This window comes from Camelus dromedarius, chromosome 18 (assembly GCF_036321535.1).
Source record: "Camelus dromedarius isolate mCamDro1 chromosome 18, mCamDro1.pat, whole genome shotgun sequence".
In the NCBI taxonomy this organism is placed as follows: Eukaryota; Metazoa; Chordata; class Mammalia; order Artiodactyla; family Camelidae; genus Camelus; species Camelus dromedarius.
In genome coordinates this window covers 45,130,766-45,147,351 of record NC_087453.1, presented here as the reverse complement: position 1 = coordinate 45,147,351, position 16,586 = coordinate 45,130,766, and the positions used below count along the sequence as shown (strand labels likewise).

Sequence of the window (16,586 nt, the reverse complement as noted above, 5' to 3'; positions counted from 1 at the left end):
TGGTTATCAGGGGAAAGGGGTAAATTTGAGAGTTTGAGATTTGCAAATGTTAGCTGCTATATATAAAATAGATTAAAAAAAACAAGTTTCTTCTGTCTAGCATAGGGAACTATATTCAATATCTTGTAATAACCTTTAATGAAGAAGAATATGAAAATGAATACACGTATGTATACGCATGACTGGGATACTGTGCTGTACACCAGAAACTGACACATTGTAACTGACTGTACTTCAGTTAAAAAAATAAAAGACCATGTATCGTTCTGACACCTCAAAACCATAAAAAAAATCTCAACTCAGAACCCACAAACTTTTGGTCAACTAATCTTTGACAAAGGAAGCAAGAATATATAATGGAATAAAGACAGTCTCTTCAGCAAATGGTGTTGGGAAAACTGGACAGCACCATGTAAAACAATAAAGCTAGAACACTCCCTTACACCATACACAAAAATCAACTCAAAATGGATTAAAGACTTAAACATAAGACAAGATACAATAAACCTCCTAGAGGAAAATATAGGCAAAACGTTATCTGACATACATCTCAAAAATGTTCTCCTAGAAGAAATAAAAGCAAGAATAAACAAATGGGACCTAATGAAACTTACAAGTTTCTGCACAGCAAAGGAAACCATAAGTAAAACAAAAAGACAACCTATGGAATGGGAGAAAATTTGCAAGTGAAACTGACAAAGGCTTGATCTCCAGAATATATAAGCAGCTCATATGACTCAATAAGAAAAAAATAAACAACCCCATCCAAAAATGGGCAGAAGATCTAAACAAGCAATTCTCCAAGGAAGACATACAAATGATCAATAGGTACATGAAAAAATGATCAATATCACTAATTATCAGAGAAATGCAAATCAAAACTACAATGAGGTATCACCTCACACCAGGCAGAATGACCATCATTCAAAAATCCACAAATGACAAATGCTGGAGAGGCTGTGGAGAAAAGGGAACCCTCCTTCACTGCTGCTGGGGATGCAGTTTGGTGCAGCCACTGTGGAAAACAGTATGGAGATTCCTCAAAAGACTAGGAATAAACTTACCGTATGACCCAGGAATCCCACTCCTGGGCATATATCCAGAAGGAACCTACTTCAAAAAGACACCTGCACCCCAACGTTCATAGCAGCACTAGTTACAATTGCCACGACATGGAAACAGCCTAAATGTCCATCAACAGATGACTGGATAAAGAAGAAGTGGTATATTTATACAGTGGAATACTATTCAGCCATAAAAACCGACAACATAACGCCATTTGCAGCAACATGGATGGACCTGGAGATCATCATTTTAAGTGAAGTAAGCCAGAAAGAGAAAGAAAAATACCATATGAGATCGCTCATATGTGGAATCTAAAAAAAAAAAAAAAGCATAAATACAAAACAGAAATAGGCTCACAGACATAAAATATAAACTTGTGGTTGCCAAGGGGGCAGAAGGTAGGAAGAGATAGACTGGGATTTCAAAATTGTAGAATAGATAAACAAGATTATACTGTATAGCACAGGGAAATATATACAGGATCTTATGGTAGCTCATAGAGAAAAAAAATGTGACAATGAATATATATATTCATGTATAACTGAAAAATTGTGCTCTACACTGGAATTTGACACAACATTGTACAATGATTATAAATCAATAAAAAAAAGTTTAAAAAAAATCTCAACCCAGGCCTTTCTGATAGATGCTAAGATGGTCCATCCAACTATGTTTCCAGGTGAACGGGGCCAGTGTTGGACCACGCGGGACAGGAGACGAGACAGGGCAGCGTGCCACTTGAAGCAGAGCCCCAGGCCCCCTCTTTAACATCCAGCCCTGACTCGGTGAGGGCCTGCGTTTGTTTTTCCTTCGCATTATCACCTTTAGCCCAAATATCTGAAGGGACACGTGCTGATTATGACTTGGGGACGCCTCACAGCAATCTCACCCTTCATCCCAGTAAAGGTTAATTCCACACAAATGCCACTGTGGGAAGGAGGGAGGTGACACATTCTAGGGGGAAAAAAAACACCCTAGTCTTTTCATCAGAGCATCTTCACAAATAAAAGTGGATACGTGTTGTGTTAAATGGAATTTGGCCCCATGTTGGTCTGTACTTTGAGATCTGAGGTTGACCGTCTCAGTAACAAGGGATGGTCAGCCTCACGGGCCACGTGACGTGTTAGAAGCACCACAGGGCCAGAAGATGCCTGTTTGCAAGGAGGCCAGGGCGTGACCAGGGAGGAGCCCGGGACAGCGTGTGAACATGCCTGCGGGCGGAGAAACAGAGCTGAATGACTGGAAGCAAAATGAAGAGGACGGATTTGGATTTAGCCAATCATTCAAAAAAGGGAGTCTTTCCAAGGATATCAAATGGAACTGCAGACATCTGAGGTGAAACAGACCAGTGGGAACACTAAAGCATCTACAGAAAGGCAGGTCGGTGACGTGACAAGTGGCCACCAGGGAAGTCTGCATCTGGGGGGATCTGTTACCGGCAAATCTTAGACGTGCACCCAGAGAAGCAGACAAGTTGGAGTGGGCAGTCATAGTTTGGGAAAATCCTGACTGAGTCTGGAAAAACAGACACCTCGAATTTAGTGTGTGATTGTCTACTGGACACGGCAAAGGTCACCGACTACAGAGGAACAGAGAACCATTGATGTCCTGATTAAGCGATTCCAGGTGAGTCTGGAAAGTGAACCGGGAGGCAGCGCGGGAGGCTCGCACTGCCCTCCTCTGCGCCACGGCCATCCCGGGGGAGGGACTCCCGAGCTCCGAGCTTCTGAAGGGTCTGCTCCAACCCCATTCAGGACACTGTGTGTAGGGGCACTTACCCACTAGGAATGGGCCGCTGCGGCGTCCGGGACGTGGCGGGGAGGAGGGCGGTGCGTGCAGGGGGGAGAGGGCCAGGCAAGGGCAGCCTTTGAGAGCAGAGCTTGTTAAGATGTGAGAAGAGGTGATTTAATCAAGGGTTATGAGTGTCTGATGGGCTCACACAAAGACGCTAGGGCAAGACCTATTCGCACCGTGACGATAAAGGGAGCTACAGCCTGTTAACTAAGGCTGAGGCGGGAGGGATTCAGTGGGCAAGAGCTTTTCTTTGCAGGGCCACCGCTAAGTGAGGTAAATGAGGGTGACGTGGAGTTAAGAAGGCAGGGATGTTGAGGCCAGGAGACAGGGACTTCGCTGGAACCCGCCTTGGCCTCCCCCTCCTCTCCATCCACAGTTCCCGTGTTCTGGCTTCCCTGCACTCTGCCCGTGTCTGAGGGAGAAGCAGCGCCAGCAGGTGGTGGGAAGGCGGGCAGGGGTACGTGGGGGTGTGGGGATGCTCTGAGGGGAGGACTGGGGAGAAGTCCATTTGCCAACAACACATTTGTGCTGTGGCTTTAAATGCTGGTGGGTTCAAAAAGGAACAAACCATGAAATGGACTCCGTCCTTTTCCAAAGTGATAAACCAGTTAACTCATCAATTTCTTTCTCTCTCTCCTTCACACACACTGACAGGTATACTCACACGCAGAGGCACACACACTCACAGGCACACACACAGTGCCACCAGCGGTGAATTTGCCCTCGTCATCACCCGCAGCGCATACTGCGTGCCAAGGTAAAGACAAAGGATAAAGCAGAGGTAGGATCCAAGCCAGCCTGTGCTCCAGACCCTCGGCAGCACTGCTGTCCTGTGACAGCTGCTGTTGGCCTGGGCATCACGGCGGCTGATGGCTCAGCCACCACCGCGTGTCCCCAAATGGCTCCAAGCGAGCCCGTCCGCAGGCAGCCAGCGCCACCCCCAGTGAGTCCTTGGCCGCTACAGCACCTGCCTTGGCTGCCACTGTTCCCGCTGGTGCCACCAGCGCCTCCTCGATGCGGTGAGAATAGATCTAGGGAGGTGGATGGAAAGGATCCAGAGAGTTTCGTTGAACCCACAGAGGAACTTGGCCTTGAGGTCAAGTCTGTCTTGCAGGAGACAGAGCAGCTGGTTAACAGTCAGCCTGCAGGAAGGGGCCCCCAGATGCGATGGATGGAAACGTGCCCAGGTTTGAACAAGAGATGTCACTGGTGCTGCCCAGGTCAGGGAAACAATCAGGAATCAGGTCTCGGCCAAAGTCAGCTAGACCATTTGCCCTGCCTGTTGGAAAGAGCCTTGCTGGCCGGTCTGACAGATGGCACGCAGGGCTGGGCCAAGGGTCAGCGCTGGGGGCTGGCGGCACTTTGCGGTGCTTGCAAAGAACGTGGCCGCAGCTGCACGTCCGCACTAATGCACGCCCAGGAGGGACTGGCGGGGCACGGCGGAGCCCTGAGACCTAACTAGAACACGATCAGCGGGCCCTTCCGTGATCCGCCACCGTCCCCCTGCCCCTTCCTTACTGACGTCACCTGGCGCGTCCTAATAGCCAGTGCTGTCCCATTTTGCCATCCCCAATATTCACTCCCAGCAAGTCAAACTCACCGGTGAAATTATGACTATCATCCATTAACAGCTGTGCCCCGACCAGTGGCCTCAAGCTCACAAAGTCCATCTGTTTCAACCTCTTCTCAGGGAGAGACAAACTGCTGATGGCTTTGGAATTCAGTCAAATGGGAAGACATTTTCCTTTCAGAGAAGACTGCTAAGATATAGCTCCCCTAAAATGTTTCTTTAACTAACAACTGATTCCTCCCCAACTCAAATATTTTGGGTTAAGATTAAGAGCAACAATAAAACCCTATCCCCAAGCTGAGGAACAAATGAATTCACTTTCTAAATACTTTCATTTTTCTTTAACTTGAATAAATATTGGAGTCAAGTCTACACAGATTAGAGGAGAGAAAGCCTATAATTAAGGAATTTGATACTTTATCAAAATACAGGTTACGATGGGAACATATAGGAAGATATTAAAGATATCCCCACACAGAAAAGATTTTAGAAGTGCTCTTTTTGGGAAAAAAGAAATCCACGCATGATTATAAATGCTTAGCAAGCCAGAAATCAAAAGAAATTTTCTTACCCTGATAAAGGATGTCTACAAAAATACATACAGCAAATGTCACACGCGTAACATTGAACGCATTCCCTTTAAAACTAAGAATGAGTTCGGGGTGCCATTCCTCACTACTCCTAGCCTACGTTTTACCACAAATCTTGTCCAGTGCAGTAAGACAAGAAAAAGAAAGAAGTTACAAAGTTGAAAAGAAACAAACAAAACTGTCACCATATGCAGATGATACAATATTTTGTGTGGGAAATCTAAAAGGATCTACATTATTTGAATAAACGAGGGAGTGTGGCAATGTGCAGAACACAAAACCGTACAAAAAGCTAGTACATTTCTACACACTCTACAGCAGCAACCAATGAGAAAATGATCCTTAACAGCAGCAATAAAAATATAAAGCACTATGGATCGTATCAAACAAAAATTGTGCAAGCCATCGATGGAGAAAGTTATAAACTTCTATTGAAAGGTATTAAAGAGACTAACATAAATCAAGACCTACACAGCTGACCCCTGAACAATACCAGTCTGAATGGCCTGCGTCCACTTCTACGGAAATGTTTTTCGATAGTGAATCCTACAGCCGTGCAGATCCACGCGACCAGCCCTCGGCTGAATATGAGGAGGCAGAACCCCGGTCACAGAAGGCAGGCTGTAAGTTACACTCAGATTTTCACCTTCAAGGAGGACTGACACCCCTAAGCCCACATTGTCACCTAACTGACAGAAGGGTTGGTGCATTTCTGTGAAATCCAGTGGGGCTGACCACGGAGCTTCACAAGTTTACTACTGGAAGAGTGAAGGGTCAACAAAGCCCACGACGCCCAGGAGAAGAAGATCACGTTAAGATTAAGGACATCTGTTAATTTACACTGCAGGGAAAGTGGAAAGGTAAGCCGCCAACAAGGAGGAGACCTCTGAGGGACGCGCCGCCAGCCGAGCTTGTGCCCGGAGCACACACAGTCCCTGTGAGCCGAGGAGAGGACACAACCCCTCCCTGAACGGACAGACGTCACAGGCAGGCATTTCCCCCGGACCCACCACGAACGGCCCACGAACAAGTAAGAAGGCACCAAGCTGCGTTAAACATCAGGGAAGGGACACTCACAGCCAGGGGCGGACACCTTCCCAACCACCAGCACGGCCAGCTGCGAAAGCCCAGCAGCGCCGAGGACCGGCGGGCCGCGGAGGACCCTCACGGACGGCTGCAGCGGCTGTCACGGGCGCCACGGCCTCAGGAAACACTTTGGCATCACCTGGTACACCCGAGAGAGAGATCCCCGCACGTGAGCTGTGCCCACGATGCCCACGACGCTGCTTGTCATGGCACCAGACCGGAACAATTTAACATCAGCCAACAGGGAAATGGACGATGAACTGCGACATCACGTTATATGCAGGAGCATCACACGGCACGGAAAACACACGGACTCCAGCCGCACATGCCGCGGTCGACAGGCTCACAGACAGAGCCCCGAACGGAGTGCCGACTTCCTCCAGCTGCCGCAGAATCGGCCCGGAAGTAGGCAAAACGAGTGAGGGTATCACTTGGGAAACCCTGTGTATGTGGCGCATCTTTAAAACCAGGCTCGGCCGCTGCCCGCCTCAGCACAGAGTTCCTGGGACGCGGCCACGTCTGCCCGTCGGTTACGTATCGTGTCTTTCACAGCCCAGCGGCAGAGCTGAGGGCTTGCCACCGACAACCCGCGGCCCGCCGAGCTGGAAATGGTCACCACCTGGACCCTTACACGCAAAGTTTGCTCATCTCTGCTTTGCGGGGAAGAAAGGGAACGATTAACCCAAACTGCAGGACAGTGGTTTCCTCCAAGGAGGGGGAGGGGCTTCTACGGAAGGAATTCCTCCTTAAGGCAGGTGTTAGGCACACCAGTTTCCAGTGCCTTTATCCTTTACAGGGCACATACATGCTTTATATGCTTTTTTGTTTATATGATGTATTCTACAATTTAAAACCATTTTTAAGAGGGAAGAGAGATTGCTTCTGACCCCGGCAGCCTCCCCCACGTGGACCGAAGACCCTGGGATTCTAAGACACCTACACCTACGTCTGCCTCCTGGCTGCCACCATCTTGTCCTGTGGACAAAGGGAAATTCTTGTAGCCTTTCTAGGCAGCAGACGGCAGCAGAAGTGGCTTTCTACTCTCAAGTCCTAGGCTTCCTAGAGGTACGGGAAGAAAGAGCGTCTTCAAACTGGAAAAAGCCAGGACCTAGATCACCCAGTCTGATCAAACTGCAGAAGCAGAATTCCCTCCACAATCTTTTTTTTTCTTTTTTAGGCAAACGGTTGCCCCCTCTGCTTGAGCGGAGGGAAGCACGAGGAAGGAGGCTGCGGTCACAGCCAGCCAGTCCGTGGTTGTGGAATTCCCACCAGGACCAGCTGCTTTGGGGCCGGGTGAGGACGCCCCAGAACCGGGGCCGGAGCCGGTGGTCTCACAGCCTTCGCTCCTTATAACAAAATCTCTGCCGCCCTGGCTTCTCCCCGGGATCTGGTGCACCGCCCGCACACCCTCACTCACGAGCATCCTCCGTGCCTGCCTCTCCCCTCTATCGCGCGGCGTCCGCTTACCTGTAGAGGTCGGGGACCAGCCCTTCCTCGTACCGAGCGCACAGGTTGTTGAGGGCTTGCTCGTGCTGGCCAAACAGGCGGATGTAGTTGGCGGCAGGGAAGGGCACTTTCGAGAGGCACGTGATGGTCTCCACCATCTTATACCTGTTGATGTGGATCCGGAAGTAATTCCCACTTTTCGCGTTGCCTGTTACTATTTCTACACCCTGGCGGGGAAGTGGATCAGAAGAACGTTAGAAGCTCTGCTGGACGTTGGGGACTTCATCATAGCAATTTATTTTTCAAATGTAACCGACAGCGTAGGTCTTAGCGCCTGTCGCAAATCACAGCACTAGATATTGACTAAACTGAGCTGAAGACAAGTGCGTGTCAGAAGCCGTGTGTTCGGACTTAGAGACTAAACGTTCCTTGGGATAGTTCACAGCGTGGTCGCCTCGCTCCACGTTTCTGAATCAGTTGCTAGGTTACGACCGATTCCCCTCCTCCAGCACCTCACGCAGCAAGTACGCGGCGAGGTGACCTGAGGCTGGTAACTTTCCTAATTTTTTTCACAGCACCATTTTGAGAATAACCTCCTAGTAAAGGTGATCAAAAACAATTTTCAGTTTTTAAAAATATGACTTAAACAAAGGAAACAAGTGAAAGCTGAGTCCCTGACAGCTGGGTTGGAGGCGGTTTCTCTGTTCTGGGGAAGAAGGTGCAAGTTTACAGGCGTACACACAGGCTCTGTGCGTTACTCATTAGTTTGTAGACGGTTCAAGGTGCAGATTCATGGCTTTATGTCTCCTGGGAACTGGCTAACCCGTCACGTGGACCCAGACAACAAGGAAGTACGCTGTCTTCCCTGTTACCACCGCTTTTCCCATTTCAGCCCCATGGCGACCGACCGACCGACCGGAGACACGCTTCCCACCAGCTCCAGGAGCAAACAGAACCTCTGGGGACAAATGTGGGTTTGTCTGGTGGCGGCTGGACCTGCACTTTGCCGCTGGACTCTCAACACAGTGCACGCAGCGCTCAGTGCATCTCCCCGAGTGCAGGCAGATTTAAGCTTTTGCTCTGAACTTGAACGTGGCATTTAGAAACCCCGGGCAAGTTGGACTGCACTGATCCCCAACATTTACTCAGCCCTGGACATTCCCTGGGGACTTTGTCTCAACAAGGACACACGGCTTAACCAGAGTTTTGAGTAAACTGAAGCACCTGGCGGGTGTTTGGGTGTCATGTGGCAAAGCCTCGAGGAGGAATCAGCCGACGGCAAAGGCACAAGGTGGCATGTGCAGGCAGATGTCAGGGAAGTCCTGGGACAGCCCCAAGGATGTGCCCGAGATGGGGGGACAGAACAAGCATGGCTTAGGAAAGGGGTGGGGGATGGCGCCTCGAGGGAGGTGCACCAGGTCCATCATCATAGAGATGGGTGGGTCCAGAGAGGAAACCTACCTTCTTAGCGAAGTGTTTAAGAAAAGCACGTGGTAAGCTATTACCTAACAAAACAGTGGTACATGGGGGGAGGGTGTCGCTCAGTGGAAGGGCACATGCTTAGCATGCACGAGGTCCTGGGTTTGACCCCCAGTACCGCCATCAAAAAAAATACATAAACAAGCCTAATTACCCCCTCCCCAAAATAAATAAATAAAAACTGCCACTTAAAAAAAAAAAAACAATGGTACCTCCACCCAGTGGGATGCAGTGAACCCAACAGAGATGACTGATAAACTGTCTCTCACAACAGGGAAACACATTCGCAGCGCATCTGACACCACAGAGTACAGTACACGGGTGTACGATGGTTTATCACTTGCACAGTCGTCATTCTGTTTTTATAAAACTACGTGGTATCGTTTACGTGCTTCTCTATCAACATTTTAACAAAATGTTAATGGTCATTTTCTGGGGTTGGGAGACTGGGTCATTTTTATTGTTTCTCTTTCTGTTCATCTGACCCTCCGTAATTTCTTTTTTTAAAAAAATGACTATCACTTCTAAGATGATTTTAAAAAGTTATTTTTAAATGTAGTGGCTATGCTGTGGCAAGGAACCAGACTTCTGACGAGCAAATAGAGAGAGAAATGAAACAAAGAGGAAGGAAGGAAGGAGGGAGGGAGAGAGGGAGGGTGGAAGGAAGGAAGGGGGGGCAGTCTAGTGCGGAGGGTGGGGCTTGTGTGGAGAAGCGCGTGCCTCTGGCCACAGACCCCGTCTCCTCGCCCCCTGGACCATCCCCTCTCCCTCTGCTCTTGGTGCAGGCAATTCTCTCGTCCATTCTGATGTGTCTCCTCATGTCTTGGCTTCCTGGACTGAGCAATGAACATTCCTCCCCAGGGCAGGGCACGTGACGTCCCAGAACAGTCCCCAGGGGCACTTTTGCTTGTGGCTCCTCACAGCAAGTGCCGTTTCTGAATTAAAGACACACAGAGCTGGGAGAGTGACGGTGCGTCCATGGTCTGCGTCTGGCCCCAGCGGCCCTAGGCTGAGCCCCCGACCCCGTCGTGGTGAGGGGCGCCCTGACGGAAGAGTTGAGTGTCTGGGGAGGGGGCCTCGCTGGAAGGGCAGCGGGGGGCTCGGAAGAGGTGGCACTGGCCACGGCTCTGGCCTGGCTTTAGGGCCTGGTGCCCCCAGGGCTCAGTGGAGAGCAGGTCCCATAAGGTCTTGGCCCCCTCCTCCTCCTCCTCTTTGAAATTTCTTTATGCTGAGTGACAAAGGAAGGGGACTCAGGCATCAAAGGGGCACCTCCCGAGATGGACCCACATGGCCGACAACACTGTTGACTCTGCCAAGAGTTTCCATGACCATCCAGCCCTCTGCTCACAGGCACTTGTTTTCAGGGCTGGTTTGGAGGACGCTGAGCCCCTCGACACGAGGGCCCTGGGACGCCGTGGCTGGTGTCTAGGCGAGTCTCCGAGGAGCCTGCAGCCTGCTGGCTGACAGCCTCAGCCCACTTACCCTCTCAGGCCGGCCTGTTCCGCGGGGGCTGCATCGCCGGCCTCATTTCTGATGATCTGTTTATTTCGGGGGGTGGCGGGGTGGAGATGTTCCTGCTTTTAAAGATTGAGTTTCAGTCTTCGGGCTGCCTGCCCCTGTTTTAGCGCCTGAAGGGCACAGAGAGCAGCCACACTGTGGGACGACAGCTCCCCGGAGTCTGCGGGTGGCCATGACCACATTAGCAGGAACTGGCTCTGCGTCAGCATAACCAGGGGGCCATCCTGGGAACGTGGCTTCGAGAAATTTTGCACTGACATGAAGGACCAGTCGCCTCTAGGTGGGTTTCTCAGAGCCAAGTTACCCCTTGGGGCTGGCAGGCATTTATCTAAGTTTCTTGGGTCATCCCTGGTCACCGTCACCGGCAGATGGGGAAGATTCAGTGAAGTCCAGGTCTCTTTCCACTTACCCTCACAGAAAGTCGCTCCACTGCACAAGGACCCAGGGCGGCTTCCAGCCCTGCCTCCCTGGGTGGGGGGCCGGGGGGACGGTGATGGTTCACACGCTTCCCCGTTCTGCGGATGTGTCCAGATTCCTCCTTCATTTCAAGCATGCAAGTAAACTGTTAGGAAATTTGGGTCTTGACTTTAAAATTCTGATGGAGTAACTGGTTCTGGTGTGTGTGGTTTTTTCCCCTTCCTTATTTCCTGAATATAATTATCCTTTTCAGTTCCTTTATGATTTTGACAAAGATTGGAACATGGTTCCGGAACTCATGCCAAATGGAAGCTCCAGGAGTAGCCAGGCTCCGTGTGCAAGAAACCAGGTTCCCAGCTCCCATGAGGACACCCAATTTTAAATTTAATGGTATCCAAGGCAGAGTTTGTTGTGACAAATTTCTTTATTCCGTGGAGCATAAGCCAACAAAGCATGTGGACTGGAATCTGTGGGTTAGTTTATTATGCAGGGGTCCCCGCTCCTCCTTTTGTCGGGCTACCTCACGAATTACCGAAGCATCTTCTCCCTTAAATATCCCAGCGAGGTGGGGAGGGTGTGGCTCAAGCGGCAGAGCGCGCGCTTAGCCTGCATGAGGTCCTGGGTTCAGTCCCCAGTGCCTCCTCTAAAAGTAAGTAGATAAGCGTAATTATTCCCCCCCACCCAAAATTGTTTTAAAAAATCCCAGTGAGCGAGGGCTACGGAGTCTGGTGAGGTGCACCTGTGCTAAGTACCGCTGTTGCCGGAACGGCAGTTCGCTTTCTCTAGTGCGACGCTGCCCCGTGGGCTCCATCCTCCGCCAGCTGACGGTATTCAGGTGGTCACCGCCTGACCATTTTGGCAACAATTTTACTTAATCAAATTAATTCCAACCCCGAAGACTGCCATGGAACCATCCTGCATATTTTTTTTTCCCTTGGTGAATAAAATGGGAAAAAATCTGTTTGGAGCTTCCGTCCTAATTAAAAAGGAGGCCCACCTGGCAAACTGGTTAATTGCAGCCAGGGCTCCTGCGCAAACGCTGTCACAGCCCAGCCAAGGAAGCTATTTAAGTTGCACTCTTATTAAAACTCTCATTATCTGAAAACCCCTTCGGCTCCTCCTCTGACTTTATTCGGACAGAGAACCAGAGGTTCTTAAGTAAGTGGCACTGCCTGTTGGAAATCACACGTTGTCCTCGAAGAGCCTGGCTCTGTCTGAAACCAAGTCCGACGCTGCCTAGCTCTTGAACCTGTTGGGTTCCGGGCATTCACCTACAGTGAGCCAAGCGTTCAGCCTCTGAACACGTCCTCGGGGCTCCGTGCTATTGATCCAATGCCCCCGCACGGGTGGCAGACTGTGCTTTCCGAAGATGGGTGCAAGACCCCCATCACACGGCCCCTGGACGTCATCGCACTGGCGGGGGATCTACGTCCTCGCCTCTGAGTCTGGGCGGGCTCGGTGGGCCCCAACAAAGGGTGTGCGGGAAGTGACGCTCTGTGACCTGCAAGGCTGGGTCGTCAGAGGCAGGGGGCTTCCAGCCCACTAGCGAGGGCGCTGGCGCGCAGAATCTTGAGCCGGCGCGTGATGAGTCTCAGCGCTCTGAGGCCACCATGCTGGGAGGGAGCCCCAGCGTGACGCCCTGGTCATCACTCCCTGAGGCTGAGTCCTCCCAGCCCAGGCGGGTGACGAGCCAACCAGCAGGTCATCCCCAGTCTCGAGCCTTCCCAGCCAACCTCCAGATGCTGTGCAGCAGAAACAAGCCATTCCCACGGTGTCTTGTCCAAACTCCTAACCCACAGAACCCATGAGCAGAGTCAGACGGCCGCTGAGTTTTGTTACACGGCAGTAGAAACTGCAGCACCATTCACGGCTGTCCTTCCTTTAGCTGTAAGAACACTGTGTGTCGGACCACGCGTGCAGGCACACCTAAAAGAGTCCGCACGAGGCCCAAGGGAAGTAAGTTTCAAACACACAGCATCCGTCCTTCCCTTGGCAGAACCAGGTTTCCTTACTCGTCTGGAGCCGTTGTTAACAGCAGCCACCACTGACGGGTCACTAGTTTTCTTCCTTGAAGGCAGTGCTACTTTGCAGGCGACCTCTGATGATGCCAGGAATGCAGAGAAGTTGCCGACTGTCCAAAGCCCAGGAGAAGTCAAAGGGAGAGCTGCGCCTCTGACTTCCGGAAGGAGAGGGTGAGGGGCCCAAGAGCCTGGGGCATTTCGAGTCTGCTCCTCCCCCTTAAGGAGTGTTCCAACAGTTTCTACTAACTGCCACATGGCAGACCTCGTTCTCAAAGAAATCTGGGAAATGTGCTTATTTTAAATTAAATTGTTAACCCTCTAAAATACTCAGGATAAGAAAATGGGAACGGAAGTAGGCGCCTTCCAGCGTCTGCCCCACCGACGAGAAACAGCATGGCAGACCGGAAGGGAGCCCCCAGCTGACAGCAAGCGCCAGTCTGGTCCCTCAGTCAGACAGCCTCGCCGAGGAGCTGCCAGCTGACGAGCCACGCCGTGAACTTTCCAATCACCTTGAACCCAGGGGACATCCCCGCAGCCCCCAAGCACACACAGCTTCTGCTTTACCTTCATGGCCCTTCCTGGGTAGTGCAGGGAGGGCAGGGGAACAGGGGGGTCTGGACAGACAGCCCAGACCCGGAGCAATTCACTTGCTGTTGCCACGGAGGCGGTTATCTGTATCATCTGTTGCCGCATCTCAGGTTACCTCAAAACTTAACAGCTTAATGCCCTTCAGTAGGAGAAATGGATAAATAAACTGTGGTCCATCCAGGCAGTGGGATATTATACAGTGCTAAAAAGAAATGGGCTATTAAGCCACGAAAAGACATGGAAGGAACTTAAATGCAAATTATGAAGTGGAAGAAGCCGATCTGAAAAGGCCACTACACAGATTCCAGCGACATGACATTCTGGAAAAGCAAAACCATGGGGACAGTGAAAAGGTCGGCGGCTGCCAGGCACTGCGGGAGAGGGAGGAAAGGATGAACAGGTGGCGCACAGGGCATGTTAGGGCAGCGAAACTGCTCTGTGTGGTGCTGTCATGGTGGCCACACGTCATTATACATTTGTCCAAGCCCACAGAATGTCCAACACCAAGAGTGACCCTCGTGTGGACTGTGGACTTTGGGCAATAGTGATGCGTCAGTGCAGGTATTAAGTGAAACAGAGATGTGCCATCTGGGGGGGCTGCTGGTGACAGGGGAGCTGTGCATGAGTGGGGGCAGGGGGTGTATGGGAATCTCCGTACCTTCCTCTCAGTTTTGCTGTGAACCTAAGACTGCTCTAAAAATAAAATTCCATTTAAAAAACACTCAGTGGCTTAAAATGACAAAAACCTTTTATTGCCTCAGTTTGGGAGTCAGAAGTTGGGAATGGCTTAGCTGGGGGATTCTGGCTTACGATCTCGTGTAAGTTTGGAGTCAAGATGTCAGCTGGGGCTTCATCACCTGAAAAGCCTGCCTGGGGCTGGAGGATGTACTTACAAGGTGACTCCCTTGCCTGCCTGGCAAATGGCAAATGGCTGGTGCAGGAATCTTCCGTTCCTCACCACGTGGACCTCTCCAAAGGCTTCCTGGTGACCTCACAACAAGGGATTGGAAGCTATAATATTTCTCATGACCTAGCCTTGTGTCTTTTCAACGATATCCTGTTGGCAGTCCCAGGTCAGTCCTAGTCAGCATGGGAGGGGACCACAGAAGGACATGAATCCAAGGGGCAGAAATCATCGGGGGCCGTCTGGGGGGCTGGGTACTGTGTGGGTTTCTGATACATGAACCCATACATTACACTAATAGCTCTGAACTGAAAAAGAACTTCACCCCCTCGCCAACAAAGTGTTATACTTGGAAGTAAAATGAAATTCAGGAACCATACTCACAAAATCGGACTGCGCCATTTGCACCTCCAAGGGCGTTGGGATGGCAGGCTTGGCAATGTGCAGGTAGTGGTAAGACCCGGGAAGAACGCCTCCTAGTGGAAACGGCGAGGTTGTCACTTTTTAACTCAGTTGAGCAGCAAACGGGCAATGGCGCTGACATTTCTGCCCCAGGACAATCAGAGATGCCTACCACGGGTACACCGCTCACTCCTTCCCACTGAAGAACTGCCATGAGCAAGGGCCTCTCTGGGACTGATTTTGTCTAATAAAACCAATGTGAATGTGCCATTACACCCCATGACATGGCCAGCAGTGTGCCGGGAAGACGAGCCCGCTGATCCTGTGTGCCCTGGTTGCCCGTAACTCCCAGCCCTCTGACCTCCGCCTGCCAGAGCCAGTCTGTGGCCTGCAGTGTTGCAGTGGCTCTCCTGTGCTCCACCCGCCTCCACATGTAACCAAAATACTAACAACGTAAATCAGGAAAATCGGGAAATCAACAAAGTTCTTGTTCAATGCTTTAGAAAACTATTATTTTGAAATTCTTAACCTCTCCAGCTCGCCCCAGAAGGACGGGCCTGGCCTCGCCCTGATCAGCCTCGGACACCCATCCCTGTCTTCCTCCCCACGGCCACCACCTTGCCCAAGGTCTCGCCTGGCGTGAGAGGCAGAGCAGGACGCCCCGGAGGCCACTGAGCTGGGAGACTAACACGAGGCCTGAAACTGCAGGGCGTCTATCCCCTTAGCCTGATGCTGTGTTTCCTGAACCAGGGTCCCTAGGGGGTCCACAGATGGCTTTGGTGGTTGGTCTGTCAACCTTCTGGCAGTCAACACACAATTTTGTAAATATGTGTGTCTTTCTGGCAGAAGGTCCACAACATTCAAAGACACTATTTTCAAAGGTAACTCTCGCCTCCCAGACACACAGCAATCCTGAGTTAACACGATGATCTCATATATGGTCCGTCATAAATGCTCAAAGTGCAAAGGACCACAGTAAGAAGAGGGACCCCTCTTCTGTCTCTGTGCAAACCCACTGACAGAGGGGCCTCCTCGCCATGCCTACGAGAAACACGGTGGCTGGTGGATCCAGATCCAACCAGTGGCTTCACCAGATGGATGTGCAGGTGGACCATTACACACCTTTGACCTTGGCTCCCTTGTACATGGGGATGAGTCGGTCAAGGTCAGCCGGCGGCTCGGTCACAGCCTCGAGGGTCGGGTCAAAGAGACTGAGCATGGCTGCGGCCAGCTGGAAGCCAATCTCTTTGGAATTGAAGCTGCCGTGAGCCCACTCGTTGGAGTAGTATCTATTGGAGAATTTGGTGAGGGGGCCGGCGGCCCTGATGGCTATGTCGTTGGTGTGGAAGTTGGTGTCAATCACAAGTCGGCCGTCATAGACGAGGCAGGCATCATTGAACGCTTTAAATGTCTCATAATCCACGTTCTTCTCACAGAAGCTGAAGAACACCTACAGAGTGAACAGTCACATCATTTCTGGTTGTCACTCTTCAGTGCACCTTCCCAAGAGTGTCAGTAGTCTCTGTCTTATTATTTGGGGCACACAAAACCCCCCAAATCTGCTAAAAGTATGTCATAACAGTGTGTGCCTTCAGGATGAAGAACACATTAAGATCACTTGAGGCACATCACTGTTTATCACCAGTGGCGAGGATGCCAGGTGATGGCATGTCCCCCACGAGAGCACATTTCCCCTGTTCACAGAG

At 50.9% G+C, this 16,586-nt stretch overlaps 1 protein-coding gene across 2 annotated transcripts in view; it reads right to left on the bottom strand.

Annotated features, from left to right (window-relative positions):
- Nucleotides 1-16,586, bottom strand: part of CFAP61 (cilia and flagella associated protein 61) — a 258,634-nt gene that overhangs the window by 50,307 nt on the left and 191,741 nt on the right. For both annotated transcript variants that reach the window (XM_064475921.1, XM_064475922.1), the window contains exons 23-25: nt 16,003-16,330; nt 14,863-14,954; nt 7,573-7,778 (exon numbers count right to left, since the gene is read on the bottom strand). In XM_064475921.1, the coding sequence (XP_064331991.1) occupies nt 7,573-7,778; nt 14,863-14,954; nt 16,003-16,330 (626 nt within the window). The remainder of the gene's footprint in view (nt 1-7,572; nt 7,779-14,862; nt 14,955-16,002; nt 16,331-16,586) is intronic.